The sequence below is a fragment of the Mycetomoellerius zeteki genome, unplaced genomic scaffold (assembly GCF_001594055.1).
Source record: "Mycetomoellerius zeteki isolate Tzet28-1 unplaced genomic scaffold, Tzet1.0 scaffold220, whole genome shotgun sequence".
Classification (NCBI taxonomy): domain Eukaryota; kingdom Metazoa; phylum Arthropoda; class Insecta; order Hymenoptera; family Formicidae; genus Mycetomoellerius; species Mycetomoellerius zeteki.
The window spans coordinates 320,363-339,718 of record NW_017257173.1 but is presented as its reverse complement, the minus strand read 5'-3'; the positions used below and the strand labels follow the sequence as shown (position 1 = coordinate 339,718).

Sequence of the window (19,356 nt, the reverse complement as noted above, 5' to 3'; positions counted from 1 at the left end):
TAACGGTATTAATGCTACATTAATACATTCTACTTATATAATATTCATCTTGCTTATAGCTATAAATATAAAATAGCTAAATATCACTCTGTGCACTGCCAGCGTGCTTTTCTCGACTTGAAGATAAATCAAAGCGAGAAGAACACTTATGAAATGCTTATTAAGAATTCATGCAAATCTGATCACGTAACCATTTTTGTTATCGCAGCTTCCTTGTCTCTCATGTCAATGATGACCTGCAAATTTTCATAAGTACACAGTTATAGATACGCAAACATTTGTTCAAAATATAAATTGTTAATACGGAAAATATATAAAGAATTTGAATCTTACTTATTACTTACTTTTCCTGGAAATATATTTTCGGAAATGGACCCCAAGACATCATTGACTTTGTGCATGCCGGCGATCAACGAGTAAGATGGTACAATGAGCCCTTCTTCAAGGAACTGCAGAACGTCGTCTCCTGCTTGGCTAATTTTAAGATAAACGAATTAATGAAATCATTATCAATAGGCAACGAAAAAAGCTATAATTGTACATAGCCTACCGATATATGTCAGGCTTCTTCTTTTTATATTCCATGAGATTAAAGCCAGTGATGCTGAAGGAACCTTTCTGCACATCCGAAACGTCCGCCATGGTCGCCGCCGTGCCAGCTATGATCACGCGCCCTTCATGACAGAGGCTACAAGTGAATGTACCGTCCAATGTTAAATTATGAGTACTTCAAAATAGAGCTATACCTTCGCGAGACAAGTGATGCACCACCACGGCGAAACTGTCATTGCGCAACAAATCCTTTAATGTTGCGACTTTGTAGATATCAGTAAAGCTAAAAATATATCCTACTGATGTACTTTTGTATCTTACTTGACCGAGATCCATACAGCTTTGTCTAAATCCATTAAAAGTCTACTTATACACCAATAGATCTATTAAGACTCACCAACTCAACATTTTCTTGAAATACGCTCCATCTTCATCCTCGAAAATAGCTTTAATGTCTCGTTCGGCTGCGATTTCTTTTATCTTTTTAATTAGCTTTTTATCTTTGTATTTGAAAGCCGCGAATGCTCCCATCTCCCGTGCTCGATCAGCACAGTCTTCTGTAGCGCAAACTCCAATAACCTTTGTAAATTAGAAGTTATATTATATTTGCAAAGATCTCCTGCATTCTATTAAATTTTCATTCTTTACTTATTGATATTTTAGAAAAAAATAATTATAACATAAATAAAAAGAAAATTATTACATCAAGAAAATACACACACCTTTGCCTTAAAGACGTTTGTTGCAAGATCCACTGCTGCCAGACCAATACCGCTTATGCCAACGTTTATTAGAATCATATCATCCTCATTGAGACTGACTTTTCTTTCTAATGCAACTAGAGCGGTGATATAACTATCTAAGATACTTGCTAAATCCGCAGAGCCAGTTGATTTCGTAGAAGGTACCTTCCATATATCCTACATAAAAAAAACATTTTTAGAATTCTTTTATTAAATTCTATTATTAAATGAAAAAGATTCCTAGACTGGTATTATTATGTTTCAGAGAATTCAAGTTCAAAAACGTATTCTACCCCAACTTCTGCCAAACACTTTTCAGCCAAGCCTCCATATCGTTCCTTATTAAGAGCAATGACTTTATCACCAATTTTGTAGCCGTTCTTTTCTGCCTCTGTGCCAACCTCGATTAGCTTCCCAACAACTTCATATCCGAGAATCATTGGTAATTTTGGTTCAAATGTATGTAAATTCTGACTGAGAAGCACATCAGAAGCACTCAAAGCACAATAACGAACATCAATGAGAACCTAAGAAAATTAATAATATAGTCATCATCAATATACAATCTTGATATTATTGACATTTAACTATAAAATATTAAAAAATAAGAGAGGAAATGAAGTACAATTATATTATAGATATACATTTTCGATATTATTGATATTTAAATACAAGACATTAAAATTATATAGATGTATATGTAATACAGGGTTAGCAAGTAACGCGTTACTTTATTGATCGTTACCTTGTTATAATAACGATTTAGTAATGACATTGTGAATTTTTTATGATGGTAATGCTAACATCAGAGTTAGAAAAGTCATTCGTTACTGAAAAAAATCACTTCTAATTTGTAACGCATTACTTTTTAGTAATGAGTAACATTATGCGTAACGTTACACTTATAACTTTTTCAGTGTAACGCGTAATAGTGACAAGTTACTTTTCAAAGTGACTTTTCTAACCATTACCATAGTACAACCTTAGTGTTACCGTCAGAAAACAGTGGGTGCATTCAGAAGCCACGACCGCTCACTGAGTAAAAAAGGGATTAATCTCTGATTAATATGTTTATTTATTATAATTCGTAACGTAGAATAACTTATCTATTATAGATAACCTTTTATATCATATTTCTTACTTATTTATTACTGTTTATTATTTCTCTAATGCTGTCTTTGGGCCGTAAGGTTATATAGCGCTCAGTGAGCGGTGGAGCTTAATTATAAGTCGGCATTAGAGAAATAATAAACAGTAATAAATAAGTAAGAAATATGATATAAAAGATTATCTATAATAGACAAGTTATTCTACGTTACGAATTATAATAAATAAATATATTAATCAGAGATTAATCCCTTTTTTACTCAGTGAACGTTCAATGAGCGGTCATCGCTTCTGAATGCACCCATTGCAACATGGTCATCAAATTGTTTACTATAAAAAGTAAGGACAAAGTAACTGAAAAGTAACGTTTGCCCCAACCATGAATTATAATATTATATAGAATTACATGGATATTATGAGATATAATTATATAAATAATGTTTAATTGCAGTAACCTACTTCATTTTCCTGCGTTCTTTTAGGCGGCTCCAGATTCTCTATTACGAGAGGACTAGAGAATTCTTTTAACAGTGCAGCTTGAATTTTTCCCGGCTGTGGAGCCGGAGCGATATCCTTCGAAGATTCCGCATTTTCCGCGGTACTGTTAAACCTTCTTGCGCTGATAATCCGCGATGACAAGCCACTCAATCTGCTCCTGCTTAATTTCGCGAGAATTCGGCATCCTATTGTTGATGACATATCGCGAATATAAAGTTAATTGCAATATACTACTGACACTACTGTTAAACCATGCGTTTCTCAACAAATAAACATTATGGTCTGTTCGTCTTGCTTACACTTTTTTACACTTTTTACACTTAAAACGAGACAGATATATATTTGACGCTGAAAAGAGAGAAAACGAAGATGCTGAGTGTAAAAAGTGTAAGCAAGGCGAACAGACCAATGACATAACCTGACATCACTTAAGATGCTCCAGGGAAGGACAGGGGAGGGGATATTTAATTCACGCCATCTGACGCCATCTGCTTCCAGATTCATATGTAAAATCAAGTTCACGTGACAACACGATGGAAAATCCCGCGAGATTCAAATCTATATATGCAAAGATATTTTTCGAAAATAGAAAGTTAACTAAAAAACATTAGGGACTAGAGACGGTTGTGCTCATTTCGACTCTCTCAACAACTAAAAATGCATCCTTTTTAACGAGTTGTTTATTATTTATTTTTAAAATATCTTTATAATAATATTAAAATTATTATATAATCACGCGGTGTAACCGGTGACGATGTAAAATTTACATGTTAAAAAACGCGTCGAATGAGCCTTTTTATTAAAATCGGAGGTAAGACAGCTCAACTGAATAAAATATATAAAATATACAAATTTAAATCTCATAGAACCGACGTGCAGAATTCACAATAATATATATTAAAGACCTATTGCCGAAGCTAGATCTTTAGGGCATATTCACTACGCGCCGAAATTTTTCCAGACTTTACAAATATATAAAATATATTGTATGATACATATACATAAGTTTAGATATGTATAATAACATATTACGTATATAATTTTTTATTTTTCCATATTTGAATTCTGGAGCAAGTAGCATTGCGGAGCGCACTTAGCAGACTTTCATTCAACAGTTGTATAATCGTTGAGTTTGCGAGGAAAGGTTTTCCCCTCTTTCCTACTTACTCTTCCTAAAGAAAGTTTGTGTGTCCACAGACTCTGCAGTGACAGCTGTGACCTGTGACAGTTGTCCACAGACTCCACAGTTGTTCGTAGCATGAGGGGCTCCGCACTCCACACTACTCCACAGTCCACTACTCCATTGTCCAATATCATGCATAATGTGAAACCTAACCTGTTTGTGACTCTGTTCTAAATGTAAAACAAGCTTACAATTTACAATGCGTCCGCACAAATTCAAGCTTCCTTGTGATGTGGACAGGTACAGAACTATGTGTAAAGAGCAGAAAACATTTCTTTAAAGCGATTCCAAAATCGAAATTTTACACAAGATAGCATTAATCTTATAAAATTTATCTGAAGGAGAGAAAGAGGTGTTCTCTTTTGACCTCCTTATTTTTTTTTTTAGTTTTTCGCAAACCGACAAGAAGGTGGTAATTGTCTCGGTGTTCGGTAAGTCTCAGTATCGAGCGAAAGGATGCAAGACAGATATGTTGAGTTCTATACTCCAGTTGAACCTCCTGGATGAACCAGAGATAGATCAACAGTCCGGGGTGAGATGTCTTCTTTAACTCTTTGCGACTTTCTAATAAATAATATCCTGATTTATGTTTCCTTTATCAGTGTGAAATTGAGGGATATTATAATCATAAAGAGAAGACAGTTTGCCTGCATTTAAGAGGATTCCTGGATGCTCGTACACTTCTGGCCGAATATGATAAGTTCACAGAGAAGCAGGACTGCAAGGACTTCCTCAGTATTTGGGCGCATATGAAAGATAAATATGCAAGAGCGCTCCTAGTGTTATTTCATATATCTCATATAATGGTGCTTACTCATCCGACACATACCTTTGACTACAGTTATATACATTTATTTCGTGCTATGGATATAGTCAGGTTAGCATCAGACTTATTTTCAATCAAATTAAATGTTTAATTTATATTAAGAAAATATATAGACAAATAAAATTTAGAAATTAATTTTTCTTTCAATGAAATAATGATTACAATGCATTTATAACAGGCAAAAGATTTCTCCCCAACTTTCTGATGTGTTAAGCTGCATTCATAGTCTACCCAAGGATTGGATTTCGAACGCCAGGCCCTGTTCACCACGTGTGTTATTTTATTTTGAAACCTGTCCTGCGGTATTTCAGAATCCAGACAATGAGGCTAATATTAAAAAATTAGAGCACTCCCTTGAAGATCAAATTTACCATGTATTAAGGAAAAATAGGATTGTTACGAATATCAGGTATAAAATTAACATATGGTTTCTTTAAAGTCCAATTGCTCTAACATTACTTTGACTTTAAGCGAAACTTAAAACTCTCTTTGTCTTTCTCTCTCTCTTTCTCTCTCTCGACTTGAGAAAAAGTTTTAAGCTTTGCTTAAAGTTAAAGTAACGTTGCAATCAGGTCTAAAACAAATTCAATTAAACATTGAAACCACTTTGTTTGTCGATAGCTCGAATTCCTTGTTTGCGATACCAGCTAATCAGGAATTTGTATATGTGCATACCGGAAATACAGACTCAAGGGATATGTTGGGTTACATGGCGAGAAAATTAATACAAAGTTGTAAAACCAGTTCCAGTGGCACAACATCGAGAAGCCTCAATAATCTGGATTCAAATCCTATCATAGTGGATGACACTGAGACTGGTAAATTGATGATGATAAAATAAGTAGATGTGGAAATAATGGATGATGATATAATATATATACAAGTAAAATATAATTTTTGATATAATATATATAAATAAAATATTATTCTTTGTATTTAGAGACTCACATGTTTAGATCATTTTTGCAACAACATATAAATTTAGCTTTTGTAAGAGGATTCGATGATAATGTCAGCCGACACTCTATACCGGCCCATTTTGAGGTACATAATTATAAAATAAATAGTTAATCTAATGGGCTATATTTATAATACTGAATATAAGAGATATTAATTAAATATTATATTATTAATATTTATTAAATAATAATAGTATTAAAAAAATGTTTTACAATAAAATAAACAATTAAAGTTGAATGAAAATTTTCAGATTCCTACTTTAAACATATTTTGCCAAGTAGCAAACAAAGTTTTCGATTACTTTATTCACGGAACAGATAAAGAACTGTCGACGCTTCACAATTTATTAGATACCGATGTGAAATTTAGTAAAAGCCGATGCAGCAAAGTACTTCCAAGAGCTTTACAAGCGTATCAAGAGAATTTGCCGCAGCATTATACAAGGTAAAGTTGTTTGAGATGATCGCGATGACATCACGTCCCAAAAACGTTTTTACTTTTTAGAGCGTATCACGAATCGAAGTTAGCACATGCAATGGCAGTCTTTGAAATGCATGCTCGCGGTCCATTATTCGAGGAGTTTAGTGAGAAATTACAGGCTGAATGTGACAAGCATTGGCGAGCTGGTCGACAAATGTGCGAAGTATTGTCGCTCACCGGTCATCCTTGTACGAATCCCGTTCACAGAGGAGGTAGCGAAGGTGCGGGAGGCGGAGAACAAACCGAGCCCAGAGAGGACGACAGGCATGCTTTCTTATATATAATAAATTATTACATATTCATATTATATTCACTATATCAATTGTCTTTATTTTCATCCGCAGTGAATTACCTGTCAGAGAGCATTGCAGTGGCGTCAGATACGTGTGCGCTTGCAATTGCGGCAGGGTCCAAGGCTCGAGAGAAGATCCCTTCAGTCTGAGACAGGCGAATCACGACTATTTTCAAATGTTAGCGAAACAATGCGGTTGCGCCCAACTAGAAAGCATACAGTTCTCCGTGTTTCAACCCAGTACACATAACTATAGGTACAGCATTCGTGTTGTAAGAGATTTCTTCCTAGTAATATTGATCTATTTTCTTGTTTTTCTTCCTCTACAGAGCAGCACAGTTATTTTCAGCAACGAAACGTCATGATTCCTTCAGTCGCAACGGATCTTCTACACCACAAGATACGCAAGCTTGCAGTTTAGGAACCGATACTTTGAATGGTAAGTAATAGCGTTAAGCTCGATAAGAAGAATGTTTTTTTTATTGAGTGTATAATATCTAGAAATATTGCAGATGAAAATACAGATTATGGTAGCGGTGGTCAATCGTCGGCAACGAGTGACCCGATAGAAGGAGATATTCCAAGATTAAGCAGCAAAACAAGTCTAACGCCAAGCGACTCGCACAAAGTTGTTATAGAAGTCACTGATAGCGATGCAGAAAACTCTAAAGGTGTTTCATCACTACAGAAGTATCCCAAGCAGAGCACAAGTCATCGTGACATCAAAATGACACCAAAATAGTTACTAAAAGTCATTTTTTTAATTAATTACGATTCATTTTAACGTCATTCTAACATTATTGTGACTTGTCGTTCTACTTGGAATAAGTCCAAATATTTAATTAGAAATCTATATTGATATATACGTTTTACAGACAAATCTTTGGTCAGGCAACCATCGACAACAGAATATCTACCTGGAATGTTACACACCGAATCACCGGCCGGCTTGCTGCCGCAATTCTCCAGTTGGTCTCTGATATGCCTTGGACCAAGTAGTCTTTATTCTCACAATTTAGGATTGCAGCATCAGATCGGAGTATTCCCTACTTCTGCGTTTTTACTACCATGGGATGTGACTGTTAGGTAAGGAGAAAGTTTTGTAGTTTCTACATGTACCGGTTCTTTACGGAAAAATTTTCTAATGTTCGTTTCTATCAATATAGATTAAGTTTAATCTGATTTAACTCACTCTCTTTCACTTCATCTTTTTCTAAGGATTAGAAAAACATGAAGAATAAGTCGAACCGATATTAAAATTAATCTATGTTGATGGAAACGGGGATAAGAAAAATAAATATCCATTACAGACTGGAGCATCAGAAAGAAAGAAATCCATTGTGGCCGTTAGTGGGCGATCACGGTGGTTACTGCCCACGAGGCAAAAATTTCCAGAATATGAACGCCATACGTGGTCGTAAATCGAAAGGAGGCAAAGAATTTGTAGTAAAAATCTTTGTTGGGGTGGAATACGAGTGTCCACGTGGACATCGCTTTATGGCGTCTGCGCCCGATAAGGTGTTAAAAGCGACTGGAAACGGCATAGTAAAAGACAGTGGAAACAAAGTGACATCCAGCACCGCCGATATGCCTCTGTACTTTCCTTGCCCTTGCAGGTTCGTAGAACCCAATCGTACTCGGTTTAACGAAGATATGATTCATATATGTGAACCCGTTTAATGCATAAGTACGAGGTCTGTCCGAAAATTATCCAACCTCTGCATATGTCTTTGTCCTTGGGCATCCTATTATGGAAAACAGGTATTCAGTATTTAAAGTGGACCTTTAGGAGTACCCCCACCAAGCAGCACGAATACTTGTTTTCCATAATAGGATGCTCAAGAACAAAGATATACGTAAAGGTCGGATACTTTTCGGACATATCTCTTTTTCTTCTTCTTTTTTAGACAAACTAAACCCTTAATCGCTCAGCTGATGAGAATTCACGTAGTGACGCCTAAAGCGCCAGTACATGTCACGTTGAACCCTCGGGTTCAACCTGGTCCTCCACCTTGTCCGATATTTGTCACTGGATGTGAGGAACCGATCAAGCTTTCCCAGAGTGCATATTGGATCTTAAGATTGCCGTATCCTTTTCGTATAATGAAACTTCGTATACATATTTTAAATGCTGATGTAATGCAAGGTTAATGTCCGATTCTATCAATGTAGATTAATTTTAATCTCGGTTTCTTCACTCTTTTTCTAATTCTTACAACTAATGTCCGTTTCTACAAATGCAGTTTAACTCTAATCTTATTTTTTAAGATATTTATTAAGTTCAACTTATTTTTTATCTTTTTCTAATTCTAAAAATTAGATAAAGATAAAAAGTTAAAAAAAAATTAATATGACATGTCCATTTCGTTGTAGATTAACTTTAATTTTGATTTACTCTTTATTTTTTTCTAATTTTAAAAATGATTACTCTTTTTAATTCTAACTCTTAGAATTAGAAAAAAATAAACAGTAAATTAAATCAAGATTAAAGTTAATTTACATTAATAAAAATGAACATAAGTGTGGAACGTTTTCATTGTAATATTTTTAATATAACTTTTAATTTATTATAATTATATATATTACAATTACAATTAATATAATATATATATATAATATACAATTAATATGTAAATAATTATATTTATAATATAACCAAAAAAACAGTTCTCATCTTTGTAACTTTCTTTCTTCGATAATTTTTCTTAACAAATTCTAAAGATATATATATATGGGCGAGAAAGGACCATATTTGCCACCCAAGGAACTAGTACCTCCATCGCATGGGCGTTTGTTAGCTGGTATGTACGGCATCAGCGAGGTTGTGCCGGAGAAGAAATGAAGAGGAGGCTATGATGCGATATAAGATACATCGTCGAAGATACCACCGTATACGATACCATACAAGTGCGTTTCGTGTGTGTTTCGAAATAACTGTGCGTTGGAAAATAAAGTACTTAGTTTGCAGTTTGTGAATTCTCGACTCGACTCCTTGCTAATCCTGATTCAAAACGATCAACAAGCGCGCCACACGATTGGTCGCTTTCGAAAGTTCGGTGGAATCGGTGGAACATGGTGGAACACTTGTTGCCGCGCTCGCGATTGGCCCGTTTTGGCGTTCCTCGTCTCAAAAGTGAAGGAACGCAACGATGGTTTTTCGACGTTTTCATCGTAGATTCCTCGAAGACCCTTCGATCTTCTTTCGCGGTAGAATCGAAACGGATAGAGCGCAAATCTCGCGGTGGTTGCGCGACGAGAAGGGAGAAGCCAGAGTGAGGAAAGTACGATACGACGAACGCGACCGCGCGGGTGACTCCGTCCTTGATCGCCATTTGCGCATTTTGAATAGCGCAGCCGTTGGAGCACACGAACGAAACACATGAAAAGTATTTGTCATCGCATTTGAATCCGCGAAACGGATAAACACCTCGTCGCTCGCTTGTCCCGAGAGGAACTCCTGTTGAAATTTTCCCTACGTCGGCGCGTTGTCATACACGACGCGGACAACGGTTCCGGAGCGGACGACTCTTGTCTATTTTTAGTGGTGCAGTTTTGTAACGTCACTCTTCGACAGGAACAGATGATCGTGCATTATTTATTTACCTCGATTATCGTCAAGGATCGTCAATAGTTTTAGGTAATCATTATGCCTCTCAGTATTAATTAACTCTTAATACACAAGATGGATTATTCGTTAATTTTCATCATTTTAACAAATATACAATTATTAAGTGATTCTTGCATATACTTTAGTATCTTTAGAAAGTATGTGTATGAAGTTGTGTATTAAAAAAATTATATATAAATATTCTAATTACTTGTGCTTTTAGTTTTTTGAAAAAAATGTGCAGAACATGAATCACCCAATCGTGTGTATTAAGGGTTAAGTAATGTAAAACTCCAGAGTTATTTAAATTCCAAAATTTATTGTCAGAGAGTACTGAAAATTATAGTGAATTTAATATGAATTAGATTTTTAGGCAGTAAATTTGGCAGTAAATTTTGGTACAGTTCAAGTTATTTTTGATTCTTATTTCAGATCAATCAATCAGTTGTTTTTGGTTCTTATTTCAGATCAATAAGTCAAGTGCAAAATGGAGTGTAGACTTCTCCTAATAATATTTATCTTGTCATTTAATTGTAAAATTGGTAGTACCTCTATGCTGGACTGGCTGTGGAGAACAAAAACAGATGATTCGAATGTTCTTGTCGCCGATGGTGTACCTCTGATCTCGATTCCTTACGAGTCAATGACAGAGGATGAGAAATTTCTTCAAGAGGCTTCCAAGTTCACGGATATTCAAGTGTCTTCCCCATTGGAGACTTGTCAGCACAAGGTCATTATGAAAATTAGAACCTCATGCTCCGACATGACGGAGGAAGACCTGGCAAAACTGGGTGTCAATCTCCTTAACTGCCAATCAGCAGTTGAAGGCAGGAAAATGTTTCCCTGCACTGAAGAAATGGTGCGTACTTCATAAAACACAGCGTCTTTGCGAAAAAAAGAACTTTCCAGATAGCAAACAGACATTATTGTCGATTTTGACATCAATGTTATAAAAATGTCATAAATGTTATGATAAATAATGTTTTCATTGTCTGGGTTTCGTTATTGTTCATTACCATTATGATTTGTCGATTATCGAGTCGATATCTTCTATATTCTATTGTTTCATAAAATCTATACAGGAATAATTGAATTATATACAATATAGAAAGTATTTTATTATATTTATTATATTGCTGTGACTTTTAATGAGTGTTTGATGCTCTCGCATGCTTAACAGTTTATTTATTAAAATTTATTGATTTATCATTTTTGTTAATGACAAGAGTATTGACTTACATTGTTAGTATGAGAACAGGATATGCTTATGCTGGAGAATGTCAGAACCCTTCACAGTTTGAGAGGGTAAATTCCATGCCTGTTCAAACCTGCACACTTCCCCCCTCCCTTTACTTTAGTGGTAGACCTCCCCAAAGCTTATGGTTTCAGTTGCTTAGTGCCGCATATGTTGTACTAGTGTTCGAATTGTTTTATTTATGCAAATTTTCATATCACAATAAGCTTGATTTTAATTTAAAAAAATTAGAAATATAAATAATAAATAACGAACAGTGCCAAAAAGAGGAGTGTGCGGTCTTGAAAAAATATGTGCATGTGACAGAATATAATTGTATAACTTTGTTGTATAAATCAGTGTAAGTACAAAGCATGATTTTTGTATTTTTTAGTCTCTTAAGCAATGTACAACCGACATGGATGCTGATATGTGGAATGCGTATCACTTAATAAGTAACAGAGCGAGGGCAATTTGTTATGCAGCTCGAAATACACAATTTCGTGCTCTTACAGAGTTGACTGTCAACAAGCTGATGCAGTCTACACATTCTCAAATCAAGGCATTGAATTCCTTGAAGGTAATTACATTTCTTCGTTATACGTTTCTTCGGTATATTTTTTTATTCGCTCTAAAGCATTATATTAATTATATTAAATAGCACGGTCAAGATCGTCTGGAAGAACAAACAACGGAAGCTCTATTATCGTTAACTGAAAAAAATAAGCTACTTTTGTCACAACAAGAAAACCTGAAGGATGCTCAGGCAACAGCTCACAATCTTGTAACAACAAACCTAAGAGAGTTGTATAATGAAAAAGCGTTAATACGATCTGGCCACGTTCAACTTGCTGCCATGACGGAAGAAATAAAAAAAAAATTAGGTTAGTAAACCAAACTTTTTATACAAGGTTTTTTATACTATTATACGTAAAAATTCTGAATATATTTAATATTTTCTTCAGAAAAGGCACATAAAGATTTCGAACAACAGGCTATCGAACGTGGAGAAAATCATAAGGAGGTATTGCAGGATTTGTTCAACATACAAGAACAAGCGCAAATGATTTGGGAGAAAATCGAACAAAGCACTAATCATTTGTTACAACAACATGAGGATACTATTCACCAATACGAACAAACGATGCAGATGCTCATGCAAATTAACGATACCATCCAGTACATTTGGAATCTCACTAATACAATGCGCATAGAAGTAGACCAAAAATTGGGGTGGATTACTGATTACATCGGCGATACTGGTATGATACAAGATATATTTGTTTTATAAGAAAACGACTCAATTCAACAATTGCGTAAAACGAATTTTGTTAAATTAATTACGTTACATATGATCATGTTAAGTTAAAATCTTTTGTTTAAAAAAAAATAAATTAGAATAAATTGGAATATGTTAATAATACAATATATCTGTATTTTTAGGTGAACAAATGCAAAGAGCATATCGCATATTTTTACATATTATGTATTTATTAGTGGCGATGATAATCGCCGCGTTTTTACAAGCACCTTTTTTAACCAGAGCTACCATCATGGGCGTTATACCAGCGAATCTTGTAACCTACTTGAAACAGGGCATGGGAGCTTGTTTAGATTTTACATCTATAACAGTGTTAATATTCTTGATCACCGCAAGTGAGTATATATTAAAACGCGTGATAAAATGTTTCTAAAATAAATATAGAAAACGAGGCAGTAATTGTATAATGCATATTAATGCATATTTAAAAATATTTCATGTATTACATTGACGTTTGACGTTTATTTTTTTATGCAGTGCATTTTTTAATGCTGGGAATTCAACGTATACTCGGACCAAACGTGCCAGAAGCGAAGACAGAGTTAATTAAGCTGATTCATCAACAAAAAGGCTATTCGAATGGAATTGCGCGTAACAACACATCTTCGTCGAATTCTAATTCCGTGCCAAAAATGCAGTTGCATACAAGATTAATGAGTAAAGTGCGAAAACTTTACAATCTCAGCGTTTCGCAAATAAATCATTTTAGAGGTATTTCTTCTATTTAAGACTGAAATTAAGCGAGAGAAATGGTGTGATAATTATTACAACATCTAATAATTTTTCCAGGGAAACTTAGTGCCTTGTTAGAGGCAGTCGCTTCATGGGGTGGACGCAATTTAAATGCTCATGAGGAGCTCTCTTGTTCGTATCAACCGTCAAGGAAGAAGCGTGAGGACATTATTCACTTGCAGTCAATGAAAGGTCTGATAGAATGTGATTCTTCTATCGAAAGCGCAACATCATGGCAGTATCAAGATAATTATTTTACAGATCATAATGATTATAACACAAATGATTTTAACGACACAGGAAAGTCGTTTGAGCATTTTCGGTATAATATGGATTTGCCGCGAACCAGAAGGTAAATAAATAATTGTCAAATGAAAAATTATTTTAAAAGAGAGGAAATCGTAAAACAGCTAAGGAATATTTTCAGTAATACTCCGATGCTGAAAATACCTTGTATGGGAATAACGAGAAATGGCAGGAGATGTCGAGCGTTTGTTTCACCTGGACAAAACTACTGTTACCACCACTCTGGTACATTGAGTGATCATCTTGATTAATCGAAAAAAGATTAATAATTGCAAAGTAGTTAGTAATGATTATATAATAATTGTTAAAAATTGAGGTTGAATATTTATTTATTAAGGTGTAAAATATTAGTACGATAATTAGTACGATTTAATAAGAAAGTAATCCGAGAAAAAAGAGTTCATGAGAAAAATAATTAATTTGGGAAGGATAAATAATTAAATATGGTTATAAATAATTTATGTATATTTTGCGATTTTGTAAATAACGTTCTTTTGATGATAATACAACAGTGATCTCAAGATCACTTTAAATTTGATAATATTTTCAATATATATATGTATTTTAGTGTTTTAGTTAGGTAGGCGTTTTAATTAAATTAATTTATATGACTTGTATTATTTGATCGTTGGGATTTAAGTACATTTCTATGTCGAGACGCACCTTACACAGTTACGAACTGTGCTATTAAAAAACTAAATTGTTTTCAATAGCTCAGTTTGAATAGTACGAATTTCAAGATCAAACTCTAAATAGCTCTGACCATTCGAGCTTGAAAATAAACAAAATCAAACAGTTTAAACTGTTCAATTTGACTTTACGGAAGTTTAAAATGAAATAAACGTTTCCTCTTTACGAATGTTATTTTCGCTCGAATTTCTCTCCATGTCTGAATTATTTCAACAATTGAAACTTTAACTATATTAATTACAATTAAATCTCACAATTTATTTAAAATCTTTTGTCTGATGAGTTAATAGAAATATACGTTCTTCTCAATGATAAATGTACAATACATATTTAAAGAAGATACGTAATCTCTTATCTTTTCCATAATAACGGATAATAATAATAATTAGTTTGTGTTTAATGTAAGCGATATTTAATATTTATATAGCGAGGTATAATCTACTATTTTATAAGAAAGAATATATCGAAATACAAACTTATGACATAAATCATCTTGTAACACTTATATACGAAATTCTGTAAATTAACATAAATATAAATTTTTATTATAAATGTTAAAAAGCTTATGGTTTTTCAAACTTATTCCGGCTCTCGTCGGAATGTTATAAAAATATATATAAATTTTAAAGAATTAATGTAATATAAACATAATGCATATATATTTTCATATATGTATATACATTATATTTATATTAAGCTTATTTTTTAAATATTTTTTAATTTTTATGTAATTGACAGTTATTTCTCAATTTATATATCAATATTCTTATATATATTTAAATATATATAATTATATAATATATAAGTATACTATATGTATATACATAAGTAAACTTTATATATATATAATATATAACAATATATATAATTCATATATATATATAAATTTTGAAATAAATTTACATGTAAGTTTTGAAAAACCACAAGTGACCGGTGTGTCTTGTTCATCAACAGACTGCCATATTGAATTGCGTACATGCAGCATTATTCGTCAGCTCCTGAAATTTCGCATGTCTGTCGAGACCAGCTCCCACAACCAAGTTGTGCAGATTGCAATAATTTACCCCGTAATCGAATATTGTGAACCAATCGCTTGAAACAGATTCAGCCTACATATTAATGATATTTTCGTTAATCTAACATTTGGTAATTTAAACTTTAGGGTTTTACATATAATTATTAAAAGAAAAAATTTTTTAATACGTTCTTTAATATTAAATTTATCAAAGAACGCGTCATTACTCAGCGAGAAATGACTGTCAATTAAACCTCGAATCAACGTTTAATTGATATCGAAATCATCGTATCGATGTTGATTCGACGAATCATTTCTCACTGAGTAAACATTAATGCGAAATTAATGAGATATCTCGTGTTTTCAACGCATATTGTAATATCGTTCGTGCTTTCATTATTTATCGTAAAATAATAATTCTGTTCAATTAAAAATTTACCTTAACGAAACACGTGTTGTTTATCTCCTTGAAGATGATTTCGATCCTCTCGAGTGACTTCGATGTCCTATGCGTCGCTCTAATTATGTTACTCTCCACAGGTAGCTTGAGCTGTCGCGAAATAAAAGTTAAAAGTTAATTTGCATTTAAAAATCAATTTTTACTCTTACCGTGTACTGACAAGTGCCGTCACGTTGTTGACAAGTGTTCCAAGAAGACCAATTCGTTATCTGGCGTCGGAATTTTTGCATCACGTGCGCGCATGGGTCGTCAAACTTCCTAGAGTAATTATCTTTAAAAAGTATTTAAATGACTCAGTTGGATAAAATATTTCCGTAGAAATCGTTTCATCTTCGTATATTTTTACATACTAAAATTTCTAATGTGTTTTAGGATTTTAAGATCTTATAAATTGCGATTTATTTCAGCTCTTCCTTTCAAACGCACCCATCTTTCTTTAGAGATATACTATATTTTTTTTTATAAGAAGTACCGGTTCTAAAGTTTCTACGTACTTGATGTTAATTTTAAAAGATACTCGAAGCGACCGAAAGTAATAAAATAGCGAGCTACCCCGGCACGACGCCGTTCGTTCTCGTGGAGTCGGAAAAGCGCGGATCGTATATTTTTCGGGCGGTGTCGTCTCGGCCAAAGCAAAATATACGAGCTCCACGTCGCGCCGGCGATATTGAGTTTCCCTGTGTATATAACGCGTTACGGGAGCGGCGTGGACGTCGCTTCAAAAGAAACTTTTCGAAAGCTCTAGTCCTCATAAAAACGACGCGACGATCATTCGCGTTAGCTATTGCTGTAGGATGAAAGGGATCCGATCTTTCGGCGCTCAGAAAAAAAAGGAAACGATAACGGCAGTTGTGGCGGAATGTAAATCCGTTCAAAAAGCTCTTGAACCTGTTCATAAAAATACCGACGTATTTTGTCCGTTATTTCGTTGGCGAAGTGTTTGATAATCGACGAATAGCTTTTGGCGAATGGCGTGTGATTTATTCGCAAAAAAAACGATGAAATTTGGCTATATGCGATTTCTTACAATTTCGGAATTTTAGCTTTTTAAAAATCGTGACAATATATATAGTAAACACCATCTAAACGTATGTAACATAACATCAATGTTAGAATTTCATATTCAACAACATATAAATGTAATATTACATATTGTACGTAACAGTTAAATTGTTGAAGTTATAACGGTGGTGTTTATTGGAAACTGTGTCTTTGGTCAAGGTTTTATAAAAAAAACATGTGTGAATTTAAGAAAAACGCATAACGAACGTCGTTATCTATTTAAAGGTTCATTTCGCTTTACGCATAATGTGCATCATTTATCATTGTTTAACATTCGATGAATAATAAGGATAAATGATGCATCATGCGCATCATGCATGAAACGGAATGCAGCCAAAGTATTGGGAAAGTTACTTTGCAAGTTACCTTTATATATTAGAAATTGAGTACAAGTTCGAGTATTTTATTTTTTATGTTATATTATTTGCTCAATTTTGTATTACTTTTTGTACTCAATTTCTATAAAACAAACACATATAAGGTAATGTAAAAAGTAATTTATAAGTAACTTATAAAGTAACTTTCCCAACTATCAAAGTACTATTCGCTTTTCTGAAGCGTGATTCTTAAACCGTTTGTGTCTTGACTCTTAATGTGTACATAGAGTGTAATTACCATTTAACAATGCACGAAGCGTGCAGAGGATATGGGAACAGCATTCCACTGATCACGATGCACAACAAGATCACCAACATCCCAATAAAACTGTAAACGCAGTATTTGCATCTTCCCTTGGACGACGCAATTGTTAAAATTACTGAAGGCTTCTCATCCGCTGTGTGAAACAATAAACAAGTAATTAAAATCAAATATATCATTCAAAAAGGTCAAAAGATTATCTCGTGTGTGTATAATAGATGCATATAATAAACAAAGAAATCTCCAAGAAGAATATTGAAGGATATTATCTTTACAAGAGCGAGTCGATGCTTTGAAAAATTATGGAGAAAGCTTACATCTCAGAGGATAAAGATTAAGATTGTTACTTTTGACAACTATGAAGTTTCGAAAGAACTTAATTCTTCGAAACTAACTATAACAAACTTTTAAAGTTTACTTCGAAGCTTCAAAACGTAACTTTGAAACTCAAAGCCCTCGAAATATCTTACACTTCGAAGATTCGAAGTTAAGTCCGAAAATTCAAAATTCTTTCGAATCTTCGAAGTTGTCAAAAGTAACAACTCTATTTAACTGAGACAAAATCTACAAAACAACTAGGAGATTAAAAAATACAATGTCGATCTTTTACTTAAAAACTGGATTTTGCATGAAGCTTAAAAATATCTCGCCTAAAAATATCGATTGAAGATCCATTCGGCGTATAAATAGACGTGTAAAACAATCGAAGGGTTTCAGAGAAAATGAAAGAAGAAACTAACCGTTTTGTCTCGACGTTATACGGTCGTCCTGCGCTTTTGCCGATTCTCTAGGATGGCGAAAATAATACGGAGACGAACCAATCACGTTATCTCCATGAGTCGACATCGTTCCCATCCTCTTGAGGCTCTTCGACGACCGGACCATATTACAGATCGATTATCTTTCATGCACAGAACGAAAGAGAGAAAATAAAAAAACGCACGTCCTTCCCCGAAATCTGTCTCTATGGTGAAGGCAAACGACTGTCGTCCCATGGGTCATTAGGCCATATATTTATTACATTGCACGATTGTTTTCACAGAGAACCTTTCAAATCGGTCCTTTTATACCAATTCGATCCAGTCCGGTAAGATCTTGTGGGAAAAGACAACTGAAAAATTAAAAAAATAAAATAAAATAAACTCAGAAAGGGATCTAAAAACTAAACAAAGAAGAAGACTCCTCTGCGGAATGCTGCGGAATTATCAATGACACATACATACTTAATGACAGTTTCCCATGAGCGTAGATCGGCAGATCTTTTTTTTTCTTAAACCTTTTTTACGACACCTCAATGACGCGTGATGGACCTCCCTAATGAATACTATCCTTTAAAACACGTTCCCATAAATGTACCCAGCTCAGCTACTACGCCTTTTTTCCATGCGTTCCCGATTAATTACTTTCTTCCTCTTCGTTCTCCACTCTCGTTGCAAATTATTACACATCAATTCTTTGACTATGTATAAAGATAATTTATATATTAATTATTACATTAATATATTCTCCAATATTATATTAATATATTAATATTCTAATTAAAAAAGAGAATTCCTATATTCGGCCAAAGCGAATCTTAGTGCTTAAATATTTCTGTGTGAATTTATATAGGGTAACTCCGGCAAATACACCGCGCTGGGATTTACGCC

General features: G+C 33.9%; 4 protein-coding genes across 6 annotated transcripts; 2 read left to right on the top strand and 2 right to left on the bottom strand.

Annotated features, from left to right (window-relative positions):
• On the bottom strand, positions 1 to 3,149 carry LOC108722848 (quinone oxidoreductase-like protein 2). 2 transcript variants are annotated; one of them, XM_018448182.1, is made up of 8 exons: positions 2,862 to 3,149; positions 1,589 to 1,822; positions 1,275 to 1,472; positions 950 to 1,131; positions 747 to 835; positions 551 to 674; positions 345 to 474; positions 1 to 236 (listed from the first exon to the last, which is right to left on the bottom strand). In XM_018448182.1, exons 1-8 carry the CDS (start codon positions 3,099 to 3,101, stop codon positions 183 to 185), a joined length of 1,251 nt encoding a protein of 416 aa, XP_018303684.1. In that variant the 5' UTR covers positions 3,102 to 3,149; the 3' UTR covers positions 1 to 182. The 2 variants fall into 2 exon arrangements, with proteins under 2 accessions (XP_018303684.1, XP_018303686.1); XM_018448184.1 differs by lacking the exon at positions 747 to 835 and having other exon boundaries at positions 551 to 688.
• Positions 3,150 to 4,015: 866 nt separating this feature from the next.
• LOC108722865 (protein SMG8) lies at positions 4,016 to 9,685 on the top strand. 2 transcript variants are annotated; one of them, XM_018448210.1, is made up of 15 exons: positions 4,016 to 4,323; positions 4,471 to 4,615; positions 4,686 to 4,960; positions 5,088 to 5,318; positions 5,531 to 5,727; positions 5,850 to 5,953; positions 6,120 to 6,313; positions 6,374 to 6,613; positions 6,694 to 6,897; positions 6,971 to 7,080; positions 7,154 to 7,312; positions 7,517 to 7,727; positions 7,952 to 8,257; positions 8,549 to 8,728; positions 9,363 to 9,685. In XM_018448210.1, the coding sequence occupies exons 1-15, from the start codon at positions 4,283 to 4,285 to the stop codon at positions 9,481 to 9,483; spliced, it is 2,718 nt and encodes a 905-aa protein (XP_018303712.1). In that variant the 5' UTR covers positions 4,016 to 4,282; the 3' UTR covers positions 9,484 to 9,685. The 2 variants fall into 2 exon arrangements, with proteins under 2 accessions (XP_018303712.1, XP_018303713.1); XM_018448211.1 differs by lacking the exon at positions 9,363 to 9,685 and having other exon boundaries at positions 8,593 to 8,663.
• A 22-nt stretch (positions 9,686 to 9,707) lies between these two features.
• On the top strand, positions 9,708 to 14,133 carry LOC108722866 (protein brambleberry). Its single transcript, XM_018448212.1, has 9 exons — positions 9,708 to 10,278; positions 10,716 to 11,107; positions 11,877 to 12,062; positions 12,144 to 12,366; positions 12,448 to 12,744; positions 12,926 to 13,138; positions 13,281 to 13,514; positions 13,593 to 13,887; positions 13,963 to 14,133. Exons 2-9 carry the CDS (start codon positions 10,736 to 10,738, stop codon positions 14,090 to 14,092), a joined length of 1,950 nt encoding a protein of 649 aa, XP_018303714.1. The 5' UTR covers positions 9,708 to 10,278; positions 10,716 to 10,735; the 3' UTR covers positions 14,093 to 14,133.
• Positions 14,134 to 15,396: 1,263 nt separating this feature from the next.
• On the bottom strand, positions 15,397 to 18,553 carry LOC108722847 (uncharacterized). Its single transcript, XM_018448181.1, has 5 exons — positions 18,448 to 18,553; positions 17,684 to 17,843; positions 16,156 to 16,264; positions 15,986 to 16,096; positions 15,397 to 15,640 (listed from the first exon to the last, which is right to left on the bottom strand). The coding sequence occupies exons 1-5, from the start codon at positions 18,551 to 18,553 to the stop codon at positions 15,479 to 15,481; spliced, it is 648 nt and encodes a 215-aa protein (XP_018303683.1). The 3' UTR covers positions 15,397 to 15,478.
• Positions 18,554 to 19,356: the final 803 nt, after the last annotated feature.

Excerpts from the sequence above, each read along its gene's own strand:
- LOC108722847 (XM_018448181.1), bottom strand. The coding sequence starts at position 18,553 with ATGTCGACTCATGGAGATAACGTGATTGGTTCGTCTCCGTATTATTTT. Across the intron at positions 17,844-18,447 it reads TATAACGTCGAGACAAAACG|CGGATGAGAAGCCTTCAGTA; the intron begins GTTAGTTTCTTC and ends TGTTTCACACAG. Across the intron at positions 16,097-16,155 it reads ACGGCACTTGTCAGTACACG|CTCAAGCTACCTGTGGAGAG; the intron begins GTAAGAGTAAAA and ends ATTTCGCGACAG.
- LOC108722848 (XM_018448182.1), bottom strand. The coding sequence starts at position 3,101 with ATGTCATCAACAATAGGATGCCGAATTCTCGCGAAATTAAGCAGGAGC. Across the intron at positions 1,473-1,588 it reads AGTGTTTGGCAGAAGTTGGG|GATATATGGAAGGTACCTTC; the intron begins GTAGAATACGTT and ends TTTTTTATGTAG. Across the intron at positions 836-949 it reads TTCAAGAAAATGTTGAGTTG|CTTTACTGATATCTACAAAG; the intron begins GTGAGTCTTAAT and ends ATATATTTTTAG.
- LOC108722866 (XM_018448212.1), top strand. The coding sequence starts at position 10,736 with ATGGAGTGTAGACTTCTCCTAATAATATTTATCTTGTCATTTAATTGT. Across the intron at positions 11,108-11,876 it reads TTCCCTGCACTGAAGAAATG|TCTCTTAAGCAATGTACAAC; the intron begins GTGCGTACTTCA and ends TGTATTTTTTAG. Across the intron at positions 13,139-13,280 it reads AATATTCTTGATCACCGCAA|TGCATTTTTTAATGCTGGGA; the intron begins GTGAGTATATAT and ends TTTTTTATGCAG.
- LOC108722865 (XM_018448210.1), top strand. The coding sequence starts at position 4,283 with ATGCGTCCGCACAAATTCAAGCTTCCTTGTGATGTGGACAG. Across the intron at positions 4,616-4,685 it reads AGATAGATCAACAGTCCGGG|TGTGAAATTGAGGGATATTA; the intron begins GTGAGATGTCTT and ends TTCCTTTATCAG. Across the intron at positions 4,961-5,087 it reads CGTGCTATGGATATAGTCAG|GCAAAAGATTTCTCCCCAAC; the intron begins GTTAGCATCAGA and ends CATTTATAACAG.